The sequence below is a fragment of the Anopheles gambiae genome, chromosome 3, assembly GCF_943734735.2.
Source record: "Anopheles gambiae chromosome 3, idAnoGambNW_F1_1, whole genome shotgun sequence".
Classification (NCBI taxonomy): domain Eukaryota; kingdom Metazoa; phylum Arthropoda; class Insecta; order Diptera; family Culicidae; genus Anopheles; species Anopheles gambiae.
The window spans coordinates 28,608,109-28,635,194 of record NC_064602.1 but is presented as its reverse complement, the minus strand read 5'-3'; the positions used below and the strand labels follow the sequence as shown (position 1 = coordinate 28,635,194).

The 27,086-nt window shown below is 45.5% G+C and overlaps 2 protein-coding genes across 4 annotated transcripts; both read left to right on the top strand.

Annotated features, from left to right (window-relative positions):
- The first annotated feature begins 1,090 nt into the window (after nt 1-1,090).
- On the top strand, nt 1,091-21,876 carry LOC1280183 (uncharacterized). 3 transcript variants are annotated; one of them, XM_061655351.1, is made up of 5 exons: nt 1,091-1,881; nt 1,945-1,987; nt 16,424-17,083; nt 17,166-18,335; nt 18,413-21,876. In XM_061655351.1, exons 3-5 carry the CDS (start codon nt 17,016-17,018, stop codon nt 20,733-20,735), a joined length of 3,561 nt encoding a protein of 1,186 aa, XP_061511335.1. In that variant the 5' UTR covers nt 1,091-1,881; nt 1,945-1,987; nt 16,424-17,015; the 3' UTR covers nt 20,736-21,876. The 3 variants fall into 3 exon arrangements, with proteins under 3 accessions (XP_061511335.1, XP_061511336.1, XP_061511338.1); XM_061655352.1 differs by having other exon boundaries at nt 1,117-1,877; XM_061655354.1 differs by lacking the exons at nt 1,091-1,881; nt 1,945-1,987 and adding an exon at nt 15,169-15,421.
- Nucleotides 21,877-24,863: 2,987 nt separating this feature from the next.
- Nucleotides 24,864-26,519, top strand: LOC1280182 (trans-1,2-dihydrobenzene-1,2-diol dehydrogenase). The gene is made up of 3 exons (XM_320004.5): nt 24,864-25,348; nt 25,524-26,062; nt 26,141-26,519. The coding sequence occupies exons 1-3, from the start codon at nt 25,144-25,146 to the stop codon at nt 26,408-26,410; spliced, it is 1,014 nt and encodes a 337-aa protein (XP_320004.5). The 5' UTR covers nt 24,864-25,143; the 3' UTR covers nt 26,411-26,519.
- Nucleotides 26,520-27,086: the final 567 nt, after the last annotated feature.

Below are 27,086 nucleotides of genomic sequence, written 5' to 3'. Positions count from 1 at the left end.
CATCAATAAAAACTCAATTTAAAATAAATATTTCGTCATTTTTTAATCGCTACCAACTACTGAAAAATCAGTAATATGAGAATGGCTTTACTGGGATTTCAGTAAACGAGCTGTCATTTTGGTGAGCACCGGACATTACTGAATGATTCAGTAAACATTCTTTTTACTGAAAGGATTACTGAGACTTCAGTTAAAAAAAAATTCAGTAAAATTTTACTGAAGTTCAGTAAAAAAAGTTTTCTGTGTACGGTACCGACTGGCTCACAAATTTTTTGTTAAGTTATTGCATTAGTATCGTGAATTTATCGAATTTGATTGAAGAAATATCGTAGTAATCATGGTAGTGTGTTAATCAAGTTTTATATGAATATTCAGCCAATTCAAAAGTGTGTTGTTATTTCAAGTTTCGGCAGGAGCCCACAGCATTGAACTGTCAAAAATCTACATTTCCTCCTCAGTTTTCCTAGATTCGGCAGCATTCAAAGTGAATAATTACTAGTTTTTCGTGTTTTGAAAATTCCAAACGGGCTAGAGTAAATTATACAACCAAAGAATCTTTCCTAAAAACTACACTTTCATTGGTTTACTGTTCTGATTCGCTTAATCTCAAAACCTGCCGAACTGTTAACTGACAACAAATCTGCCAAAAATTGTGTTGCTCTGCACAATTTATTTGATATTTTGAAAAATACGCAATGAAATGTTGTGAAACTTCGCGTATGAATAACAAATAGGCATACTTTCACTTCAAAATTGTGTTTTAGAAAAAATGTATTGCATTTATGTAGATTTTCACCTTTTTAGTTACCCTGACGAAAATAGGTACGCTGCCGAAAACTGGTACGTTACCCAGTCCGCACCAATTTTTAAAAACATTTGACTTTTTACAACGCTTGGCCACGTTCAAACGGCAAAGATATCACATATTACTTTCATGCATCATACATTCGCAACGACTTTCAAAGGCAATCACCAGCGAAGGAAAATCGCACCGATTTAGTGCGTTGACGTTGAGCTCACAAAACCGGTTTTTGATCTGCGGGTCACGAAAGCGAAACGTCACCCGCCCGTGCCCGATAATTCGTGTCGTCCGGCGCATCCGTGGCCCCGGATAATCGAGCATTTTTCAGTTGATGTCCATAAAACGAGCAAAAATGATGTTTTTCGTGTGAAGATTTCGGAATTTCTGCTGCTCCATCTCGTCTCGACCGCGCTCCTTGGCCACCCCACTGCAACGCGCGTCTACAAATAAACGAAGGCCGTTTCGGTGATGCTCTGGTGACGATCGCACTATATACGGGCTTGTGTGTGTGTGTGGGACGGGAGGGAAATTCTTGCTCCCTGCGACCGCCAACAGTGTGCGTTTCGGTCTCGCGTCGGGAAAATGTGAAATAGGCCGTAGTGCGTAGGACTTCCGTTTTGCGGAACACACATCAAACAGGAAGCGGGAGTAGTATAAGGAGTGCGTCACAGTGTGTGCGTGTGTGTACGGATGTGAAAGAATTGGCGCAGTGCAATCCGTGTGCCAGTGGTACAGGATGTTGTTCCGTGCAGCTCCCGAACTCCTTCCGAGCGAGCGCATCGTCAACGAGAGGGGGAGCACACGAGTGCTGCTGTGTGGTGCGGTGCTTTTGGGGAGAAAGGTAGTTTCCGGCCGCCTAGTGGCCACCCAGTGCTGTTGGTCAGTGTAGGCCAGCCCGTGGGTAGTACCAGACCTGAATCTGAAAACTCTTCTGCCCTTTCCGTGTGGGATTTGGTGGAGAAAAACTAAGCAATCAAAGTAACCTAAGAAAATACCGTACCGCCGTGGGAGCATTGCTGGCAGAAAGACTCGTTTTCAGTGGAGATTTTACGATTTTACTACGACGAAGGCTGTTGTAGGTAGGTCCGTTGCTTGTTCTTTATTTTCACATTTTTTTCTAATTTTACCCTATTTTATTGCAGATGAAATTCCATCCTAATGGTTGTTGCTTGAGCACCATTTCCGGTAAGTACGCAAAGCGCTGCACTCATTAGGGAGGATAGTTCACTTGAAGCTAGTGTAAAAAGTAAAGATCACCATTTCAATAATGAAGAATATTGAAATGGGAAACCAATCTGTCAACGAGTAGGTAATATTGTACTACATTCCACAATGCTGCTACAAGCTTTAAATTACGGATTTGGAGAAAATGTGAGCTTCATTTTATGAGATAGGAATGTAAAGGGCTAAGTCCCTGAAAAGCACGTCATCTCATAAGAAACAATGAGGTATGAAAGGGTAGAAAATGAGGTGAACATATTTAATCTCATAGTGAACATGTTCTATAAGTTTTTTAGTGAGCTGACTCGTAAAACGAAAGTTGAGTAAAAGTTCGATTTGTTGCGATGGAAAATATGTGCTTCACGTATCAACGAAAATGGCATTCCAGCCATAATTGGAAAGTGATTGAATTTAGTGACTTTTTATTATTTTACTAGGATTGATTAGAGTAATACAGACATCTTAATTCTTCTATTGGATGGGACCATGTTGTTGGATGGAAATAAGTTGGAAAATGATCTGATCTTCTTACACGATCATGTCACGCTATCAAAGATATGTCAGTAAATGATACGATCATCAATTTCCTTTTTTAGGGTTTTAGTGATTTCTGCATTCATTCTTCAAGGGTGGATGAGTTTAGTTGCAATATTCAGGACACGCCGAAGCTTCTATATAGAGTGCTTGTATGCTCTTATTATTATTTTTATTTGACGCCTAGCTATCGGTGACTCATTGATTACCCGCAGCTGGATAGTCAGTTGTTCAAAGAGTCCTTGTATTTTAATTCAGAAGGCACGCTTTATCTTACAGTAAATCAAACAGTGCTGGCATTTATTTGCTCTTCTTACTTACTACGCGATCACACTGGCTTTGCTTACAGGCGAAATAGATTTAATTGTACACTACGAAACCAGATAATGAATCCTTGTACTATGGAAGGAAGATCCAGATAAACATCATATCATGTTAGGCATGTATAGGATGCAGTGCGTCTACAATTAGCCTTTCTGAACGGGTTTGCAAGTACTGAACGTCTCAGGCTCATTGCGTTTGTAGCCACTTCTAAAGATAACAGCTACAAATTTTCTGAAAATTCGCACTGTAACTGGATTTTTCACAACTTCATCTTTATAAAACCATGGTTTGGGCTGTTAGAGATTTATCTACGCTGCTTCTGAAGTGTATTGCAAAATGATCTCTGCTTGCCAAATCGTAGGTAAGATTGGAACACTTCCTTTACGTGTTGAAATAAGTCTCACAGAACAACTAGAATTCTAATTATTAGCATCAATTGATTATGTTATTAGTATCGAAATGTTTCAACCTTACGTTGATGAATGATATTAATTAATTAGCACGAATGAAATAGCATTCGAATGTGAACACGCATGAGACGGTACGGTGACCGTGACCCATGGGCAGGCGAATCGGTTCCTGCAAGGCCTTACTTCGATCGAATCCCGTTCGGTATGTGTTTCTCTTGTACCGGCTATGTGTAAAATAGGGAAAATCCAACGAGAGAAGTATTTCAAAAAGAAAATTGTACCCCAAATCAGTTAGTATTTCAACTAAAGTGATAAAAGAGCACGCATGATGAATATCTCAAAACGGTTTTTTGAAGAAAGCTCGTTTTGGTTTCTTAAGTTCAATGTTTCAAATAAAAAATGTAACTTATGAACTCAGGCATTAAACAAACACTGAAACACCAACTTGCATTTAAATGGACGCATTGCAGAACATTTCATTACGTCCGTTGTTTAAAAATACGTATGGAATTTAAGAATTTAATGATCAAAAAGCTTAAGAATAAAGGGCTTTTAACTACTTACAATTGAGTAAGTTTTGTCTCATGCTTTTTGCTTGTTGCTAGTTTAACTTGATTTAAACATGATTTAAGTGGCATTTTAAAGCACACAAACACCGCCCCCGGATTTAAATATCGCTCTGTTTAGGCTTTGAGATGTTCAGGGAAGATGATACACGGCAACTGTGATTGGGTGAATCACTAAATACGTTTAGAAATGCATCATGTTACGATTATGTCACTGGGGGACGACACCACGGTAGAATAATGAATGTATGGATCCCCAGTTTTTTCTTTATACTGCTGGCACTAATCCAAACCAGTTTTCTGCGCCAACGTAAAAAGTAATCGCAGCAAAAGCATACCCTCTCCCACTGCCGATCACAAAAATACGCCCCCACCAGTGATGCCACACAGAAGAGGCTGCCGGAAAACAGGGATGGAAAAATACGCTAATGGACCAGCAGAATCATTGGATGCTCGAGGGTCAAATGATGGTGAACGAGGGACACAAAGTGTGCAAGAAAACTCCTCCACTATTAGCCTTGCCGGCTGATCCTTGGGCGTCTTAGTTTGTTTCGTTTCTCAAGCTTTTGTGTACTGCTTTTTATATTCTCTTGATTACTTCACCACCATAAAGACGCCATGTTGGGCAACATAACACAGTTGGGGAGTTCTGTTATGTTCTCATTAATGGTGTTAATCTTTTTTAACAACACGACTGACTGTTTATTACTGCCTTATTTGTACAGTTCCCGTTACATGCGACATGTTTTCAGAAGATTTTTGTTGTCATTGATTTTATAAAATAATTTATTTATTCTCTTCGCTAACATTATACTGTTGTTGATGAACTTTTTCGGATTATACATTCCCCAATTGATTGAGATCTTGAAAATGGAGTATTGTGTTCTCTCGTTGTGCCGTTGCTCCGTACAAAAAATCTGGTCCGTTTTATGCTGGCAATGCTGGTACCAATGTCTGACATGGGATGAGTAATGCAGGCTGTCACAATCGTCTTTATATGTGTTTGTAACTGTTTCCAGCAATTCTCTCTTCGATCGTCTATTCATGATCTTCATTTCGAGAAATTGCTCTTCAACAATTGATTATTATTGTAATTAGAATGAAGTATGTTGAATGTCCTTTTGCCTATAGGAATAGATTGTTCTATACTGAATTTTATCGGATTGCACTTTACTTGTTGCCCTCTCCATCTATATACCATATGCAACCATACTGTGCTGCGATCGGATGTGAAAGATCGTCTTACGCTTACGTCTGATCGCGGCTGACTCATCGTCTGGGTCAGGATAAAACGCAGCGAAACACAACACAGCGCACTGGAAAAGTTAAAAATGCGCGCTTTCTTCAGCGTCTAGTTTTTTCTTCGTTAAACTTCCATTCGAGTATTGTAAAAAGTATGCAAAAAAGCAGCGATTGCCAGAGAGAGTAAATGAAATAGAAGCCAATATAAAAAGGGTGACCAGCAAATTCCACTTACGTTCCTTTTGCTCTCTCCTTTTTTTCTCTCTCTATCGCTTCGGCTCTATCATCATTTTGGTTCACGGTGTTTGAGAGTTTCACTGATTGTATTGCAGATCCAACGTACGGTGTATTTTTGTGAGAGTTGTGTTGGTAGTAATCATATAAAAGGGGTAGTTCCTGTTGATTGTACGCGGGAGGAATGTTGTAAGGAGGAAACAAAAACGAACGATTGTAATCAAATACAGTGCCGCACAGGATTTGACTACAGTGTCGAATCGTGTGGGAATAACAGCTCATTCTCATTTCATTTTGAAAGAGCGTGTGTATGTGTGTGAAGGCGGTGGCAACGCTGATCGGATGCGATTTTATCGGATGAGATTTATATGGGATTTGACAGCTAACGTCGGACATGCGATTTCGTCGTCCGACGTTATCTGTCAAATGCCATATAAAAATTTGACAGGCCGTGTGATAAAATCGCATGCGAAAAAGCGTTGCCACAGCCCTGAGAAAGCGAGAGAAAAAAATGTGTGTGAGCAAGGGAGAAAATGGTAGATACTATTGAGGTCAGTGTTGGGCAACTAATGAGCTAAAAAAGTGTTTTTTGTTTGACGTTCGTGTGTGTTGGTTCTGGTTTCGAGATTCTTTACGATCGGAAACCTTCCTATGCAACTGTTTTGTTGATACATAAGCAGATCAATCCACAGCCTTTGTTTCAACAGTGTTTGAATTGATATTGTTGCTAAATTTCATTTAAAAGGGTTATATATTCTACATCCGAGTCAGTTCCGTTCAGTTCAGCTCAGGAAAACATCTCGCAAGCAATGTAAAATGTATTATTATTATTATGTTTTTACTTTTATTATTATTATTATTATTTTTATTATTTTTATTATTATTGTTCTTATTAGTCTTGTTAGCATTATTATTAATATTTTTATATTACTATTATTATTATTATTATTATTATTATTATTATTATTATTATTATTATGAATTAATTAATTAATGTCATCCAATCTATCGTAAGCCTACATAACATCATTACAGGGGGTTCCAAGTCAGTTTCGAATGTGAAAATTGTTGTTCACCGCTTGCAACAGTTAATCCACGTCAATCTAATATTTCATTTCCATCAAAATAATTTTGTATCTCATCAGCATAATTTTCAACTCGCCTCAAGCTGGATTGAGTTTGACAGTTCTTTGTGATGTGTTGAAAATCATGCGTAAAAAGTGAAATTTTATTATGAAGCTAATACACCATTTAAAAGCTGTTGAAAAACATCTTGGTTGCGGTGCATAATTATGTGCACATTCGAAAATGACTTCGAAATTGCTGTATGTTTATAAAAATAAAATAAATATGGAGCAACAAAACCAATCGCAATTAAACTGTCATAATAACATAATACACAAAGTTTATAACACATTTATAACAGTTGGGTCGTTGGCTCCAGGATATATTGATCTTGACTCGATATGTACAGGTGCTCTTGTTCTTAGTGTCCTGCAACGTGCCTTTAAGTTATTTTTTTTATAATGAACAGGGCGTGAAAAAACCACACAAAAGTTTTGATTTACAAAAGGCACCGCGCAGAACATCCTCCTGTGTTGCAGGGGTTTGAAAATGTTGTTGACATTGGAAATTTACTCGGAAAATCCTGTATTCACCGCATGCAAGATGTTTTTCAACAGCTGTCACCCATTGTATTTGGATCACAATAAAATTTCAATTCTTCCACATGATTTTCAACACATCACAAAGAACTGTCAATAGCAGCTCAGCTCAGTGGCTTGTTGAAAATCATGTGCATAAACCAAACAATTCTTGTGATGCAAATATAGCATTTGACAGCTGATGAAAAACATTCCGCCAGCAGTGTAAAATGCTGTTTGCATTGGAATTTGACTCGGAAACCCTGTGTAGCGCCTACACATGGTATTAAATACATGGTATTTATGAAAAATACATGATGAAAGGCGCTTCATCTTGAATTCAATTTATAATTTTTCTACTGTACATGATTTAATGTACTCATTTATATTCTTCTTCTTCTTTGGCTCAACAACCGATGTCGGTCAAGGCCTGCCTGTACCCACTTGTGGGTTTTAGCTTTCAGTGACTAATTGATTCCCCCCCATAGCAGGATAGTCAATCCTACGTATGGCGGCACGGTCTATTTGGGGATTGAACCCATGACGGGCATGTTGTTAAGTCGTACGAGTTGACGACTGTACTACGAGACCGACTCATTTATATTAAATAGTTTTTTTAATTAACAGTTTGATGATCACTGATTTATACACGGGTGCTGACAGGGTTTTTCAACTCAATTTACAATGTCAACAATATTTTTTATTGTTTTGCGAGATGTTTTTCAACAGCTGTCAAATGTTGTATTTGCATCACAATATTTGTTTTAGCTCTTCCACATGATTTTCAACACGCCACAGACTGGCAATTGGGTCTGTCAGTTCTTTGTGTTGTGTTGATAATCATGTGAAGGAACTGACAATTGATAGTAATCCAAGTACAATTTGTGACAGCTGTTGAAAAAAAAACATCTTGTGAGCGATGAATTATGGTGTGCACATTCGAAGGTGACTTGGAAAACCCTGTATTACCACATTTTACGGTAAAAAAATGATTTAGGTTTTTCTGTGACTACAACCTAAAAGTCCGAAGTTCAGTGCAGTTTGAAAGTGCTGTTGCAGCGACGTGTGCTGAGACTGCAAGAGGACAAATAACGGTGACTTCATCGGGAGTGCTAGCTGCAAACAGTTTTCTTTCGTCAGCGCGCGGAACTGTGTGTTTGACACGCACAGTCATCATCGGGCCATCTCATGCGCACTCACATCAACACGTACGCCCCCGTCTGTGTATATGTGTGTATGTGTTGCTTGCGTACGTGCGTGCATGTGGAGAATGATGCTCCCCCACAATGCTCATCATCACCATCCGGTGTGCCCCAACAGTCGATCCTAGCAGCCATGGAAACGCCCACACACACACACAATCCTCTCACGGTATGTGCGTGTGTGTGTGCGTACGTGTTGGACACTCTCAAGGGGCGCTTCTCGCTCGCTCTCGATAGGTGCTGAATTCGACACCCGATGATTGACCGTGCGGCTCCATCGAAGCAAATAACGCGTGGGGAGGAGGGAAACATGTCGCTCTCTCCCGCGTGGCAGGATTTTCTGGCATGTTAGCAGGACAAAAAATCACTTACCACACACCAACGCACACACACACACACATCCTCTTGCACAGTGTTCATGCTGAGTGGAGTCTTTGGCACAGCAGGGCAACGCGGCCGCCTGCGAAGTGTCGCTTGCTGTGTTGTTTTAATTTCTTTTTTAACGCTTCATTGGAGGGAGTAGGCACACGCGTACAAAGCGCACGTCACCCAGAGCACGTAAAGAGTGAGCAAAAGGACATAATAATTGGTGCAAAAATAGAACACTGACACGTATGGGGCAGTACAACCGAGAAGGCGAGAGCTAGAGTACGCCCGTACTAGAATGAGAAGAATTGTATCATTTTTTTGGTTTCAAATCAAATATTGAACTGCTCTCGCCCGCTGCATGGCTTTGTTGTCTATATGTTTAAGTATCAGTGGACCGTAAAAGTAATAAAACTTTGATGGCATTTTTTTGTTGTAATTCTAGTGAACTTTAGCTTCGCTTATTACCTTTCTCTTGTACTACCGCCGCAACACACAAAAGTCGAGGTCTTTTTGCGGAGGAACTCGTTTCTCAAGCTATGGTTTAAAGGTGAAAGGATGGTACTGCGCTACACTGCGCACTGGTGACTGTTTTATTACACGATCATGCCATTTCTTTCGAGAGAAATTCAATCTTATTCGATCATTGTTTTGCGAAAATAAAATAACATAACGATCGGATAAAAGAGTTTTCTATTAAAAAAATGCTTTCAACAAGCACTATAACCTAGTGATGGGTAAAGTTGGCAAAAATCTGGAGTCAACTCTGATCCGACTCCGATAAATTCGGAATCGACTCCGGAAGGTAGGTCCGCGCTGCAATATCCGGAGTCGTTCGGAATCGTCCGAAAAGGCCCGGAGTTGTCCGGAGTCGTCCGGAATCTCCCGGAGTCGGAGTCGCCCGGAGTCGTCCGGAGTCGTCCGGAGTCGTTCGGAGTCGTTCGGAGTCGTCCGGAGTCGCCCGGAATCGGAGTCGTTCGGAGTCGTTCGGAGTCATCCGGAGTCGGAGTCGTTCTGAGTCGTTTGGAGTCGTCGGAGTCGTCCGGAGCCGTCCGGAGTCGTCCGGAGTCGTCCGGAGTCGTCCGGAGTCGCCCGGAGTCGGAGTCGTCCGGAGTCGGAGTCGTTCGACTCCAGACGACTCCGGACGATTCCGAACGACTCCGAACGACTCCGACTCCGGGCGGATCTAGTGGTTCCATTTTGCCGGAGTCGGAATCGAACTAACAATAGTCGGAGTCGGATCGGAGTCGTGGGTGCGCTCCATAAAGCACATCACTACTATAACCCATCATTCAACACATTTCTTCTGAATTGGTTGGTTATATTGTCGCCCGCATGATCATCACGTGGGCTGCTAGAAAATCAATCAAACACTGCAATATTGTTTCTCGCATTCACCCGCAAATGCCTGGTGTGTCTCATTAAAAGCGATAAAAACGGCGCATTCTCTTCGCATCGTCGCATCACGACGTCGCAAGGGAAAGCTCTAGAGGAGTGATGGGTAAGGTTAGCAAAAATCCGGAGTCGACTCCGATCCGACTCCGATAAATTCGGAATCGACTCCGGAAGGTATGTCCCCCTGCATTATCCAGAGTTGTTCGGAGTCGCGCGGAGTCGTCCGTAGTCGTTTGTAGTCGTCCGGAGTTGCTTGGAATCATTTGGAGTCTGAGTCGTCCGGAGTCGTTCCGAGCTGTCCGGAGTCGTCCGGAGTTTTTGGGAGTCGGAGTTATCCGGAGTCGTTCGGAGTCATCCGGAGTCGTCCGGAGTCATCCGGAGACGTCTGGAGTCGGATTCGTCCGAAATCGACCTTCTAAACCAAGACCTATATACGAAGTTCCTCCGGCGGACTCCGGATGACTCCGGACGACTTCAGACGGCTCCGGACGACTCCAGGCGGCTTCGAACGACGCTGAACGATTCCGGCCGACTCCAAGCGGCTCCGGCCGACTCCAGACGGATCTAGTGGTTCCATTTTGCTGGATCTAATTAATAATAGTCGGAGTCGGATCGGAGTCGAGGGTGCGCTCTGGAGAGCACCTCACGACTCTAGAGTCCGAATAGGTGTAGTGTTTCATTTCGTGCTGCTGCGATAAACTCATACCCCATGCAGCAGCAACACGATACTGTCTTTGCCCTTTCTCTCTGTGGGTACTCAATGTGTTCATAATCATGGAGGGGATTGGAAACGTTTGTTGCCACTGGAAAACTTGTTTCCGAACCTGTTTTGCGGCGCTTTTTAAGCGGGAAGAATCGGAAAGCTTTCAACTAAAGCTTTGCTTGACTTAGAAAGCTCTCCAGTTCATTGTAGGATGCTAAAATGGAAGAAGTAAAACGGAAATGGCATGAAAAGTACAGATTTATATCCATCATTTTCTTCAGAATTTGTGGCAAAATGGGCTAGGGAGAATCTCAAGAAAGCTCAAACACATTTTTACATTGAATATCATGACCTAATTCGGCTTCATATCGCAAACATTCATTCCTCTAGCTTTCTTTTTCATTTATTTTAATAATTTACTGACTTCTTCTTGATCCTCTTACCTCCCTTCAAAAGGTAGGCTGCCGTCGATCGATCTTACGTCGATTAAGCAAAGCTGCTGTCCATCGCCTTCCCTTTCGTGTGCTTTGGCTTTCTTTCTTTTTTCTCCTCTATCTGTCCCAGCATCGTTTCCCACCATGGTCCCTCGCTCTCTTTCTCTCTCTCTCTCTCACTGATGAAGCCCTTCGGTGCCGAGTTTTCTCGACAAAAGCAGCCCCAGCCAGCAGAAAGAATGGTGTCGATTGTTTTATTTTCTCTTTTCCGTCGCGTTTTCGGGACAGCAGCCGCCGCCGCCGCCGCCATGTGAGAAGCCCGGCCGGCGCGCGCGATGGCTGTTTTCCTACGGGTTTTCCATGTGTAAATCTGATCCGCTGCTGTCTCTCTCTCTCTCTCTCTCTCGCTCTCTTTCCTCTTTCTCCGATTACCGTTAGAAGGTAGGGTGACCCTCACCCCTTTCCGGCATCTTCCGCGCAGTCGTCGGAAGGGAGGAGGGCTCCCTTTTTTGGTACGCAACGGAAGTTGCTGTCCAAAAATTGACGATAGCTTGGCTCGCCGCCTGCCTGTTGCATGTGCCTGAAAGTGAATACTTAATAAACCAGAGAAAGCCTCCACACACGAAGTTTGGAAGTTCAGTTCAATTACTTTATTTTTTTCACTACACTGTGTTCTGATCGTAGATAAAGTCCCCACAAAGTACAATTGTTGTGTCGATGGAAAATCTGTGTTGTAAGGTGAGAACGAGAGCGCGTGTAATGAGCTGGCGAGAGAGTGAAGCATTACTCAGAACGTGGTGTAAAAGCAGGCAAGGGGGGAGGGGAGGGTTTTACACGTTTGGCAGATGGCTCATGAAAGATCAGCAAACAGGAGCCAACGAGCGGAGAGTTTACAAGGGAGGCAGAGTACTAAGTAGTTACGAAAGCTGTTTTACATTTTTACATCTGGCAGTTTCATGTTGTTTTACTCTGTTTGCTTCGTGTTTTTATTGTTTATTTTGTTTGACAGTAACTTACACAAAGTATGGTTTACTTATGTTGTAAAATGTACTGATAGAAATTAATAGTAAAATAGGAATAGACGATGTAATGCTATACTTACTTGGAATGTGAAATTTTACAATCTTGAACAAAAAAAAGGGAAAAGGGTTAATTTTTTTTCATTTTTAAATTCGCATTGTCGCAGCGCCGAGGTGGCGACATCTATGTTAGTTTGCAATTTGTGTTAGTTTTTATTTCATATTTTTTTATAAATGCATCCTAAATTTATCAAAGTACTATCAAAGCGAACAAAAAAATATTTGAATATAAAATTTTGAAAATAATCGTAAAAAAAAAGTTTATTTACTCAATGTTTTTCATGGTAAGAAGAAAACTAAACGATTCATTAATTTTTGACAAAAATAGGAAAATATAGGCATATCATAACAATAAACTCTTAATGGAATCGACAAATGAATGAATCAAGATGGACATAATAACATGTGATAGTGAATATAATGATCAACGGATAATTATTTCGCTTAATTCTACGCGTTTAAGAAACTAGTTACTAGATTATTCTTTGACTTACAGTTTTTTACCTCTTCATCTTGCTTTTATTAATATTTTAATCTTTAAACTTTTAATTCAAAATACAGTATAAGAAGATTGCAATTACAATAACGGTTTGAAATACGACCTCTTTTTCTGATAAAAGACTTTATTGTACCGTAAAAAATGATAAATTATTATTATAATGTCATGTTCGGTATAATTTTACATTTGTTTTATTTGTAGGAGGCAACCACGTAGCTCGAATATTGGCGTGTGTGGAATTTTGAGGTTATCAGTGAAATTATAGCAAATGTCTTTTAATTTTACTTGGAGTGTGGTAGGTTCTGGCCACTGAATTCATTATTTGATTTGATTTCATTTGAAGATTTTTGTACTTTTAAAATGGTTTTTAAAATCGTACCAAAAGTGAATGTATTTTACATTTGACAATTGATGTGCCAAATCAGTACAATTTTCACAAAATTAGAAGTGGAATTTTGAGGTTTTCAGTGAAATTATAGCAAATGTATTTTGCATTTGACAATTGATGTGTCAAATCAGTACAATTTGCACAAAGTACTGTCAAATCTAAAAAAAAACATAACGAGTATGGCGTGTATTGGGGAATTTCCTTACTTATCAGTTAACTAAATGTTAACTAATTTAGTTTATTCATTAATTTGAACTTTTCAAATATTATGATATGCTAATACTACTTTAAATCACTCCATGTTTGTTACTCCTTGTCGAGATAATTATGGGTAATGTTAGTACATTAAACGAATTGTATGTGTGTGTGTGTGTGTGTCTGTGTGTGTGTGTGTGTGTGTGTGTGTGTGTGTGTGTGTGTGTGTGTGTGTGTGTGTGTGTGTGTGTGTGTGTGCGTGTGTGTGTGTGGGTGTGGGTGTGTGTGTGTGTGTGTGTGTGTGTGTGTGTGTGTGTGTGTGTGTGTGTGTGTGTGTGTGTGTGTGTGTGTGTGTGTGTGTGCGTGTGTGTCTGTGTGTGTGTGTGTGTGTGTGTGTGTGTGTGTGTGTGTGTGTGTGTGTGTGTGTGTGTGTGTGTGTGTGTGTGTGTGTGTGTGTGTGTGTGTGTGTGTGTGTGTGTGTGTGTGTGTGTGTGTGTGTGTGTGTGTGAGTGTGTGTGTGTGTGTGTGTGTGTGTGTGTGTGTGTGTGTGTGTGTGTGTGTGTGTGTGTGTGTGTGTGTGTGTGTGAAAGGTGCTACAGAAACAAGAAGTGCAACTTTTAGAAACAATTTAATGCAGTTTTAACCACCAGCGAAAAAAGCTTCGCTACCACATTCCAATTTAAAGGTTCAGAAGGTACTATAAAAACGCTCGTACCACGCGCTCGGGCCAACCCAAGGGTCTGCAGGTTCCCCGGCAGGATCATCAATGCCATAAAACTGGGAACGAGTTTTGGTGCCAGGGCCGCCGTGTGCCGAAGTGTGCGAAGGAACTTCGTCAGCCAGCAGAGCGAACCCGGCCGCGGCCCCCCTTCCCCACAGATGATCTTTGCTGCCCCGAACCGGAGGGTTAACCAACCAAATGGCTTCAATAGATATAGGGGCATGTTGCGGTTTACCTTACGGCACCACAACACGGTTCATGCTCGCTCTCTCTCCTTCTTTCTCCCTTTTTCACTCATTAGCTCATGGCCGCCACGTTCGGGTTTGCCCCGAAGCGGCGAACCGCTTCGTGTTCCGCTGCTTGCGTAATGGCAAAAGGATAATACCGCTTCCCCATCCGACCTCCCCGGTGTAGCTAGGAGTTCGTCTCTGTGTGTACGCTCTCACACACGTCACATTTGATCAGGGAAGGATACGTGTGAGTGTTACAGCAGCGCCATTCCATCCATACCCCTTTCTATTCCCCCTCGCCTAGTGAAAAACTTGCCACTTGTCGCTGAAGCTTTGCTGGTTCGCTCGGCGTTGTTTAGATGAGCGATCGAACAGCCGCTGCCTTCCCTTTTAGGCCCGAAATGTGGCCAACAAAAGAGCAAATCGATACGAACGAAACTTATCCTCTATCCCCCCTCCCCCACGACGAAGAGGGTTGGGGTGGCTTTGGGAGTGTGTAAACCACCACCACCCTCCCCCAAGGTACAGGGCAGAGATCGACACACGGCAACGTTTCATCATCGTCAGTACAGGAGAAGAAAAAAAATACTATGACCAACAACTGCCTTTCCCATCATGCCGGTGTGTGCGTGAGCTCTCTGTGGCGAGCGAATTTGGGGAGCACGTAACAACCACAGAGAGAAAGAGAGGGAGAGAGAGCGCGCGAGTGTGTAAAAATGCTCCCACGAAGGGAGGCACGATTGATGAACGTTAGAGGTCTCCACACACATCTAGGGCAGATAGCGGAGAGAGAAGGGTGTCTGTGTGGTGGTGAGCTTGCAATGGGGATTTCATTCGCCACACACAATCTCTCTCCCTCTCTCTCTCTTTTTGTCTCTCAATATTTGCAAAGTATGCCGTACGTCGCGAAGCAACCAGCTAGCCAGCAGCTCTCGCTCTCTACCCAAAACTCGCCCGTCTGTGCAGTGTGCGCGTTCGCGATTCAGTAGTAGTTGTACCGCACGTCAGGGAACAGAGAAACAGACATTGCAGCAGCAGCAGCAGCAGCAGCACGAGAGCACACCAGCAGCATCAGCAGTAGCAACTAGCAGCAGCAGCAGCAGCAACAACAACAACAGCACGACCGTCCTCTACGTCAACGGTGTATTACGAACCACCACTGGGCAGTGCGAGGATTCAACGCGCGCGGTGCCTATCGATCATCTCTCGGATATTTGGGGACGTTGTTGCCCGGTGAGCGCGATGCCTGACCTGACCTTCGGTGGCTTGGGTTTTTTAGTTGTTGGGTTGCCTAAAATGAATACACCTACACAGGCCAAAGATCGATGTGGGAAAAGCGGGTTCTGTTGTTGGTTGGCTCGGAGAAGATCTTTTTTAAAACGAGCCAACACCATGGGCCGGGAATTGAACTGGATGTTGAAGTACTTTGGTGTTGATGTATTTGGTTCTGGTGTGAGACACACTGCATCAGCAGGGTCACAGACCATAGTGCTGTGGTTGAAAAGGGAAGGACCCATTCCTTGGAGACTGCTAATTGATAAGGGGAATGTGATATGGAGGACTTGAGGAGGCGAACAGAAAGGACAAGGGTTGTGTGTTCTTCCTTTCAAAAGCCTCCAGTGTGAGAATCGAAAACCTTCCAACGCAAGTATTAATGAAGAATATCGATCAGCAATCACAGGCACGTGTCGGTTGGTGAGGTGCACACACACACACACATAACTCATAACATAAAGTTTTAATGCTTTCTGGTTGAATTTGCAAGGCCCCTGTGCCTTATGGAGATCCAGTTCCTGGACGAAACAGGTCTTTAAACGTTATTGAATAAGTTTTTCCATAAATTGTATATGGTCCTACATTTGCCTCTAGTACTACTACTGCCTATACGCTGAAGGGGGGGGGGGCAATATACATATCAGCCTCATAGATGATAAGACGCGGAGAAATGCCAGCTCAACGAAGACGAGAAACCGATGAGAAACACAGACCCCCAGAGTGTGTGATGGCCCATCCGTGATGTTTGTCTGCCGAACATGCATGCATATGTGTATATAGTGAAAGTGAGAAAATGAATGGGCGCTTTTTCTTGCATGGGCGCACGGTCGAAAGAAGATGCTTTTGCTTTGAATGTGTGTGTGTGTGTGTGTTTAATTTAATATAAAACAGAACAGAATGTAATAAATTGTTTGCTGCTATCAGGATTCTAACTTGCTTTACTTTCTGTATCATTTTCAGGTTCTGTGAATGCGTAAAATCACCCATAGACGGAACTGTTTGCCCCTAACTCAAAGTGATTCGTATCGAGCATCTTGTGGTGGTGATATTGCTATTAAAACTGGCTGTTCAAAGAGACAGAAAAAGTAGTGCAATTGTGTGACACATTGTTTTTTTTTTTTTAGTGCACGGTCAGAACGCAAGAAGGTTTTTCGGTGTCGTGATTCAAACGCGTCGTTGAACATTCCGCGGAGCATGGCATAAAAATGCTTCCCGCTTCAACCGGTGGCCACCAAGCTTCTATTATTTATTTTATCATTTCCCCGCACGAGCGACGACGCCTACCGCCACCGCCCAAATACGCTGCTGATCACCCCGGCCGCCGATTGCGATCGCGATCGAGCAGCACCACCACCACCGAGTGTGTGGTAGGCCATCGGCACCAGTACGAAGGAAAGCTTCCGCAAAGCAGAGCGTCCATTAAGCGCCGTTTTGAAACTGTCCGTAAGCCGACGGCTGTAAAAGGAACATCCTTTTGGAACTTCTACCACTGCTACCACCAGTACCCCAGGTTCTTCCCAGGTGTCGGGGGCACGGCGAACCGCAACGCAGCATGCTGAAACCGTTAAAAGACTTGCTTACCTATTTGCAAAGAAATGCTAACAGTTCCAATATATTCGGGTAAGCATTGTGTGATGATGGGGCGGAAGATGACATTAATCCCGCCAATGTATACTAACGTGAAGTTTGCTCTTGGTTTTAGGTTAACAACACCAACAGCAGCATCCACTACAGCAGCCGCCAGCACGACGATGATGGGTCCAAACGAAGCTCCTAGGATGGAGGAAACGATTATTGTGAGCGAGGAGCTGTCCGTGGTGGAGGACGGTGGCGATCCGCTGTACGATCCGCTCGCACTGGACGACTGCCCCGGGGCGGACGTCGTGAACGTATCCGGCACGAGCGTGGGCAGCGACGCAGACGACGACGGCGGTGTTGGCATCTCGCCCGACCAGTTCACGCTGGTCGATGTGAGCACGCTGAAGCCCAAAGAGCAGCAGGAAGCGGACGAGCCGGAAACGGAGGATGACGACGATGAGGAGCCGGCGACGGTGGTGGTGCGCACAGTGGTTGAGGAAAAAGTGATGGCGGAAGAGGAGGAGCAGGAGCAAGGACCGATTGGCGGTTTGCTGAACGGTTCCACCAGCGCTGCCTTGGTGGTGGAGTTGGAAACGTCGGAAAGCAGTTCGATCGTTGAGGCAGGAGATGAGGTGACGCCGGCTGGGGAGTGTGAACGATCGAGCCCAACCGTGCTGGATAAGTTTGCGTCCGTCGAGGATGTTATTAGGCTGTCGTCGTTGTCGTCGTCGTCTCCATCGCTGCTAGATGAGGCGGAAACGGCCGACGGTGAAACGATACAGCTGATCGACGATTACGTCGATGCGGTCGCTACCGTTCGGGAGGGTGGAAGCGAACGAACAGCGACAGTAGAAGCAGTGGCAGTAGCAGCAGCAGCAGCAGAGGTGGTCCAAACCACCGCCGAACAAATACAGGGCACGACGAATGGCGAAGAGGAGGAGGAGGCGAGCGACGGATCCGACTCCGGGTTGGGGTTGGAGCCGGCGCGCAGTGTGGCAGTTAATAGCAGTGGCAGCACTAGCAACAGTAGTAGCAGTAGTAGTAGTAGCAGCAACAATAGTCCACTGCAGCGACCACCACCAATTAAGAGCAGTTTGAAGCGACGCTCGGAACCACCGGTGGACGCTGGCCAGCGGGAGACGGAGGAAGGCGCTAGCAGCCAGAAACGGCCCAAGAAGGGCATCACCTTTGAAGGGGTGACGGTGTTTTACTTTCCTCGCATACAAGGCTTTGGCTGTGTGCCGTCCCAGGGTGGCTGTACACTGGGCATGGAGTTTCAGCACGTGCACTCACGGTAAGAGCGTAGCATTGGCATTCACCAAATCCTTTACTAAAACCTACCTTTTACTTTTCTATTTTCCCTGTTTTTAGCCGTCTAACGCTGTCGGAACATTCCGCCGAACAGCGGAAGGTGCACCGGCAGCAGCTGCAGGAGCTCAACCCGCGCAGCTCGTCCAGCGAGGACACCAGCAGCGAGGAGGAGCCGAGCGAGAGCGGCTCGGAGGCGGAGAGCGAATCGTACGGCTTCCTGCAGCCGGTCTCGACGCGGCAGCGGCGCGCCCTGCTCAAGGCGGCCGGCGTGCGCAAGATCGATCCGTCGGAAAAGGACGACTGCCGGGAGATACGGACCTCGCGGGAGGTGTGCGGCTGCACGTGCCGGGGCTTCTGCGATCCGCACCGGTGTGCCTGCAGCCTGGCCGGCATCAAGTGTCAGGTCGATCGGCCCAACTTTCCGTGCGGCTGCACGCACGAGGGTTGCGCGAACACGGCCGGCCGGGTCGAGTTTAATCCGGGGCGCGTGCGGACACACTTTTTGCACACGATCATGAAGCTGCGGATGGAAGGGGCAGGAGAGGGCAAAGCGGTGATGGAAGCGGCTGGTGGTAGCTCCGCTGCTGGCGGTGGTGGTGTGAGTGATGCAAATGCGGGTTGTGGTGTTGGTGGCTATGTGATAGGCGGTGAAAAGAATTGGTCCAACGGTCCGGTACGATTACCGCCCAGTAGTATGGTGGTGGGCTACGGGACGGACATGCCCGCGTCGACCGTTCCGGATATGGTCGATGGGACGGGGTCGAACCATCAAGTGCCGGGCATGCTGCCTCAGCATCTCCCGATGGTTCTGCTGGACGGTATGCACCACAGCGCTGCAGGCGTTCTTCAGCAGCAGCAGCAGCAGCAGCATCATCTATCACATCAATCCTTACCACCGTACCCTAATCACCTTGGTGTAGATGATGGAATGCATCAAAACTATCCCTCAGCGACGTCGGACTCACTCAGCCTGCACTACGGCTCTTACCGAGATTACTACGGCGGTATAGAGAGCGGTACGATAGGAGACGGTACACACCCGGCAGGGATGCCTCTTCATCATCATCATCATCATCTTCCCGCCACGACCAGTAGCAGCAGCAGCATCGAACCGTCGTCGTCGTCCACCGCACTGCACGCGAACATGTATTACACCGACAGCTACGCTAGCTTCCAAGCACAAGCCGATTCAAGTACAGCGGCGGCTCACATTGATCCTTACCGGCATAATCCGCTGGTAGTCGGGCCCTTACACCACCACGTACCGAGCAGCACGACGGCAGCCGTGTCACGCCAGCACATGCTTACGACGGGTCACGACCGACCGACGGCCAGCACGTCGTACGTCGAGAGTCTAAGGCCCGACGGTGAGCCTGCGCCTCCTACGCTCAGCCTGCCCGAGAAGGGTTTGTTGCCGCAAGTGCCTCTACAAGCCGTCAACGGTAACGCGTCCCAGACGCCGACTGCCAGTTCGACGACCCTTGTTCCCTGCAGCGAACAGGCGACGTTGGATCAATCGTTTCGGTCAGATTCCGAGCACTGTGATCCGAACGTGACGGTCATTAGCGATGCCACCACGCTCAGCACAATCGATTCCAGTGGCGATGTGGTGACGCTCGTCATTCCGGACACTAGCCGGACCGACACGTGCGAGATCGTTGACGATGATGATGGTGATGGTGATGGTGATCGCCCGAAAGGAAGCAACTTAAACTGCCCGTCGAGCGACTTTATCGATCTGGAAACACCGCAGGCTGATAATGCGGAACGGCTCGAGGCCATCAACGATCTGCTGGCCAGCAGCCGGAATACGCTCAGCATCGTGCGACCTTCGATCGTGGCGGAGGAAGATGACGAGCTGCGGGACTTTCAACATCCGCCACCGGAACCGTCGGAGAGCGCAATCTGCTACGAGGAAGATGACGACGTGGACGATGGCGGCGATGACGACGACAGTGACGACGTGATCCTGCGTGGTGGTGGTGGTGGTGGGCTTCGTGTGACAAGATCAGCGAAAGATCGCGATCCACCACCGAGAAGCTTTTACGGATCGGGTACGCTAACAAACGGTACCACTACCAGTAAAGCTGCCGAACAGCAGCAGCTGCATCAGAAACGGACGCGTTGCCCTACCGTTGGAGAGGAATGCAGTTCTTCCCACAAGCGGATGCTGCAAAATGGTTCCGCCGATGAGGAGGTTCCCTTCGTTTCTGCGTACACTGCAGACGACGTCCCGGCGGCAGCAGCAGTGGTATCGTCCAGTACGGCCAACCTGCTCGCTGCTGCCTCCGTCGGTTCGCTCTCCTCTGCGGCACTAGAACCTAGCGAGAATTTGTGTGAGATTATCAAAAACAGTATCGTGGAAACGGCTGTGTCACACTGAAAGGGGGTAGGGGGGAGATGTCGAAGACTCGAGAGAGGAAGTCGGTTTGTCCTTAAGCTTTGAGCCTGTGTTAATTACAATTTTCCTTTTGTTGCTCTTTTGTTTCCCATTTTTAACGTTCTGCTGATGGTGGTTCTGACTTTGAAATCACTGTTTCGTTCAAGGTGACATTATTGGGGGTAGAATGCAGCTTTCCCTCTTGTTACTTCGGTATCATATTTTATTGGTTACACATTCTTTTCTTCCATTTTCTTCGCGTAACGCCGTTTGGAGCGAACCACCGTTTTCGCACGGAACGAATCGCTATTGCGTTATTGTTTTGTGCTATATATCGAATCGTTTCTGATTTACTTGTACGGTTGTCCGTATTTCCAAAGATTCAACTGCGCATGTTACGCATGAGCGAGCACTCTTTTCTTTCTCTATTCTATAATCGTTTTATCCAACGGCAAGCAAAACACAAACGATCGAATATAAGGGCATCGTATTTATATACCGTTTGAACATAATAGAAGCTAATTTAATTTAAGATTCATCCGATCGTGCTCTGCTGTAGCGAGAGAGAGAGAGAGAGAGAGAGAGCGAACGATCGCATTGAGCGCTAAATCGGAGGCAACGACTTAGAAAGAGCCCCATTAGCATGGAAGCAATGCGTTAAAATCGACACCTGAAGTAGGAATAATGTAGTGTCGATAGCAGGGGAGGTTTTGTGTAAATACCATTAATGTACGATGTACATATGTCAGCAGATTAGTCTAGTGAGGTTCAAAGAAATTTGTAAGTAGTAGCAAAACAAACCATTATTCCAGGTCAAAAAGGGGGGGGGGGGGGCAAAGTTATTATGCAAAAATCCCCAAAAAACTACTTACACAGGCACACAGCAAATTTACGGTACGAGTACTACGAACCACTATATCGAGGGTCCACCATCCTACCAGTTGTTGATGCGGCCGCTGCCTTTATGTGCTTGAAGCAGAGCTGCTTAAGTGAAAAAGAGACAAGCCCATTGTAAGCGCGTAGTGAAAGGGCCGCAGCCGAGGCTACACGTAACACGGAGGAACAAAACGTTACGCAGGAAACAAGATATCTATAAAACAAAGGAAATTAAAATAAAAAAATGGTATGAAAATCTTTTAAAATATGTCGACGGTGTGTGCTGGCAAGACATTTCAAGTGAAACATGAAAGAAAACTGGATCAAGATCCTTACAAAGTTATGCGAAGTTACATTTTTTAATTTTTATGGCAAAAGAGGCCTCAAAGTATCAGAATGCGCTGTGCTTCTAGTGCACGGCAATTCCATAAACACAAGATACCTTATGAATAAGAGCCTCTGCGTTGAGCGTTGTAACAGCCTATATCCCAGAAGATGTTAGTGAAATTGTTCTGTTGTTCATCGATCAATAACGAGATCAGCAGAGAAACTAGAAGATGCATAGTTCAGAAAAGCCGTGCTTACTATGGGCATCACAAACTCCAGAAGCCCTAGAAGACAGCAACTGATGAAGAGCTTAACATGTTGTTTGGAGAAGAGTGACGAATCACAAGTTTGGGAGGTTATTTGATGGATAGGAATATTCCTAAAATCCTACCTTTTTGTGGATCAGGTCCAGGTTTTATATAAATTTTCTCTCCAGCAATAGAGAGAAGGAACCTGCGCAGATCCAGCAGAATAGCACGTTAGACACGTCATCACGTGTTGTGCAATCTGAGAATGATTAAAGGAAAGTGTCAACATCCTGGGAGTCGGTGCATGATGAAATGAAGTCACCAAGAAGGACTCTCCCGTCTACTACTCTTCAACATTTCTCTGCAGGGTGTTTTGTGAAGAGCTGATACTAAATTCTGGTGTACAACTCTATACTGGTATTTCCAATGTCTTGGCTTTGCAAATGACATCGACATGATCGGAAGGACAACTGCGGATGTGACAAACAGAAAAAAACTGGGACTGGGGACGCAAACTGACGAAGCCGCAATACTTGAATGCCGAAGCTTTAACCCGTGTTAGGATCCAATTGTAGTTGACGACAACAACCACAGGATGATGGAGGAGTTCTGGTGACGTATTGTGGAGTGGAATCGTGCCTATTCATGACGATCTATACAGTCTTTGGAATACAGTCTACAGACTCTAGAAGCCTTCTTGGCGTGTTTGAATCGTGTATCCTCGGGACGGACTCTCGGAATCGGCTCAACACGGACTCTCTAAGGGACATTACTGTCCAACAGGAATTCAAAACCGCATTAGAAGAGTCTCTACTACCAGAAAACAGATATGAAACTACGAACGAGAGATGGAACGCTCTAAAAACAAAAATAATAAACTGTGCAAGAAATATACTCCCACCACGTCGTGGCAACACCAAATCTGGCTGGTTCAACGATGAATGCAGACAAGTGACCGAACGTAAGAATACTGCATACCGAGCAATGCAGCAACGGCATAGAACGCGGGCATGCGCAGAGGAATATTCACGGCTCAGACGCGAAGAGAAACGAGTTCACCGCTCCAAGAAGCATGCTTTGGAAGAGCAAAACATGCGGGAACTCGAGCAAACCAGAGAGGCGTACGGACCGACACGAAAGTTTTACCAAGCGATAGCAGGTCACCGAAACAACGTTGTACCTAAGGTAACCTGCTGTCGCAACAAGGATGGAGATCTGGTTAGTAACCAGCCAGAGGTCCTCTCGCGGTGGGCTCAGTACTTTGATGAATTACTCAACGATTAGTTTAACGAACAGCTAGATGCGCCACTAGCAGATGGTGACATGCTACTGCCACCTAGCATAGAAGAAACACGAAAGGCTATCCGTCGGCTGAAAAATAACAAGGCACCCGGAACCGACGGAATTGCAGATGAACTGGTCAAGAATGGAGGTGCACGACTAGAAAACGAGATTCATCAAATCTCTTACTGAGGTGTGGGATAGCGAATCGATGTCTTGTGATTGGAATCTCGGCATCATCTACCCCATATACAAGAAGGGAGACAGGTTGGACTGCAACAACTACAGGGGGGGTATTACGGTGTTGAATACCGCCTATAAAATATTCTCCCTGATCCTTCAAGATCGTCTTGTCCCGCACGTCGAAGAGATAGTCGGAAACTATCAAAGAGGATTCCGAAACGGAAAATCAACCACTGAACAGATCTTCACCATGCGGCAGATCTTGGAGAAGATGGCTGAATACAGACACGACACATAACTATATGTAAGTAAGTAAGTAAGTATCCTCGGGACGGTCTTGTTGAACCGCCCATTCTGACGGTGGTGTTTGTGTAGAGGATTAAAGACTCCTGTCTTACCAAGCAGTTGCTTCTAAGCGACAAGCAGTCCGGCATAAGGATCTGTATGTATATTGTGGGGTAGATAAGGATGGAACCATGACATCATCCGTTCATCCGTGAGCTGGCCACTAAAAAAGAAGAAGAAGAATATTCCCCTAAAAAGCCTACACAAAACCAACATGATCATGACAGCTTTAGGTTGTTACGCCAATGCCTGGAAGTTTGATAGTTCGATGTATCTGTACTGTAACACTGGAAATTCTACATCGCCGTCATGAGCTTCCTTTACTTTCCCAACAAATCTGGAAAATATGCTCTTTTGGACTGCTGCTTCCGGTCAATTATTTTGTTCTCACTGATGATCACTGTCCGATCGCGTGATAAATTTCACAACTGACACTCTATCTCCCAAAACGAGGCAACACATACATGACGCTAAAGGTGACGCTAAACTGAATTATCAAACAGCGTGAAATCGATTGGCTGGGTCCAATTCAGTTGTAGATATTTGTATGTGTTCCTTCTCCCCCTGATAAGCTACGCGAACCACACATTTATTGAACAATAAATTACATCATTGTGCCGAATCGGGAAGCAAGATATATACCGGAAGATAAGATAATGACACGGGTAACCATATCATCTCGCACACCTCGGACACCTCCCCCTGTTGCCGTGTTAGCCTTGTGGAACACATCCTTGGAGCTTGCTCGTCACACGGTCCGTTGTGTACCGCCTTCTCGTAGCAAAACAGTGCATCGGCACATACCAAAACCACCGCGCGCGTGTGTGTGTGAGCAGATAAAAGAACACCCCTCCCCGCTCATCATCGAACACAATGGTACCAGCCGTTTAAAAGGGTTAGTACCTTCGCGCCACTATCCGAACCGAGAACCGACGATTCTCGATACAAATTGCGCGGTATTTCCCACCCGAGCGAACAGTACACGACAGCGTAGAGTGTGGACGTGCGCGTCGCGAACGTCGTCTTCACGTCGCCAAAAACCAAAGCCAAGAAGGTTGCTCAAGCGAAGCAGCGCATTGCACGCGAAACAGTCGAAAGTGAAAGTTTGCGTGTGTGTATTTCGGAAGAAGCGTTATCAGAGTGAAACAACGATGGCACCATTACGCTGGGCAATTGTTAGTGCCGGTACGATATCGCACGACTTTGCGTGTGCCGTGTCGACGCTGCCGGCGGCCGACCATCAGCTGGTGGCGGTCGGTGCCCGTGGGTTGGAAAATGCAAGAAAGTTTGCCGAACTGCACGGCATTCCCCGGTTCTACGAGGGCTACGAAGCGATCGCAAAGGATCCGGAGGTGGGTAAGTGAATCGTTCTAGTATGATCGTGAGAAGGATGAGAAGGAGCTCACGCAGCATTCACGGTCTCAAACGACGAAACCGCTGGCTCATCGTCGCTCTCGCACACGTGGGCAGATGATGATGGTGGCATTATTCACACACGATTTGCTCCGTTTTTCTGCCCCTTCCCTGTTAGATGTCGTGTACGTCGGCACGGTCAATAACGCACACTACGAGATCAGCCGGATGATGTTGGAAGCCGGCAAGCACGTCCTTTGTGAGAAGCCTTTGTGTGTGAATCGCGGCCAGGCCCGGGCACTGCTCGACTTTGCCCGCGAACGGGGCCGGTTCTGCATGGAGGCGATCTGGTCACGGTTTTTCCCGAGCTACATCCACCTGCGCGAGCGCATCGGGCGCGGGGATTTGGGACGGATCGAGCGGGTCGAGGTACAGTTTGGCTTTCCGCTGACGCATGTGGAGCGCGTGCGGATGAAGAGTTTGGGCGGCGGGACGGTGCTGGATTTGGGCGTGTACACGATCCAGGTGGCGATGTGGGCTTTTCAGGCGGAACCGGTCAAGATCGAGGCGGCCGGCCAGCTGAACGACGAGGGCGTGGATGTGGGCATCACGGCCAAGCTACACTTCCCGCAGGGTGGGGTGGCAAACATACGGACGAGCGCGATTGACAAGCTGCCCAATACGGCCGTCATCATCGGCACGAAGGGTTCGATTACGGTGCGTGTGGGATGAAGCAGTAACCCCTTTGGAGGTGATGGTTTTTGATAATGGATCTCTACTTTTCCTCTTCTGCAGCTACACGACTTTTGGTGCCCCACGGAGCTGACGGACGTGGACGGTACGGTGCGATCGTACCCGCTGCCGACGCCCAAGGTGGAGTGCATTCTGCAAAACAGCGCAGGGCTGCGGTACGAGGCGGAGGAGACGCGCCGTCGCATCTTGGCGGATGAGCTTGAGTCACCGTCCGTATCGCACCAGGACAGTCTGGCGATTGCCGGCGTGCAGGACGCGATCCGGAAGCAGATCGGGGTGGAAATGCCGGAAGACTACATCTACAAGAGCTAGGAGCTGATCTTGCGGAAGTGTTCTCGTTGTGTATGTACGTTTAGAATTTATACTATTAAGGTACAAAGCGTTAATACAAAAGTCTCTAGTGGGAGGAATTCAAGTTCAAGACACTCTTATTTTCTTCTCGCTGAGTTATTAACCATGTCATGGTTAGCTTATTCATAGTCTTTAAAGGATGTTTCAAAGGGCACACTCTTCTCGATCATTGTTCTCGAGGAATGTACAGCAACTGCTTGTTGTCTTCATCGTAACAAGTGTCTTCTACCAGTGGTTTGACTTTCCACAAAGCTTGTGCGATAGTGAAAGATGTATTGATCGTGCATTACTTGTGCTTGTCAGGGTTTTGCTCCATTGGATGTCTTTTTGGACCATTCAGGGCTTTGGAAAAAGTTCTAGAACAGTTTCTCAAGAATTATAGCAATCATAACCATGTTCCAAATAATTTAGTATTGTGTTCCACCCATCTCTAGGGACAATGTCTCTTGATGACAAGGACATTTTGGAAAAAAATATTTTGATATTGTCAACCAATCTTAGGATGATTAGAACCAAAAAATTGGGAATCTGTTAAAATAACCTTAAAAATGTGTCAAAAACCATTAAAACCATGTATCTTTATACACACATCTTCGGCCTAAGATTGATCTCCTAAGTACATCATCTCGTCTGATAG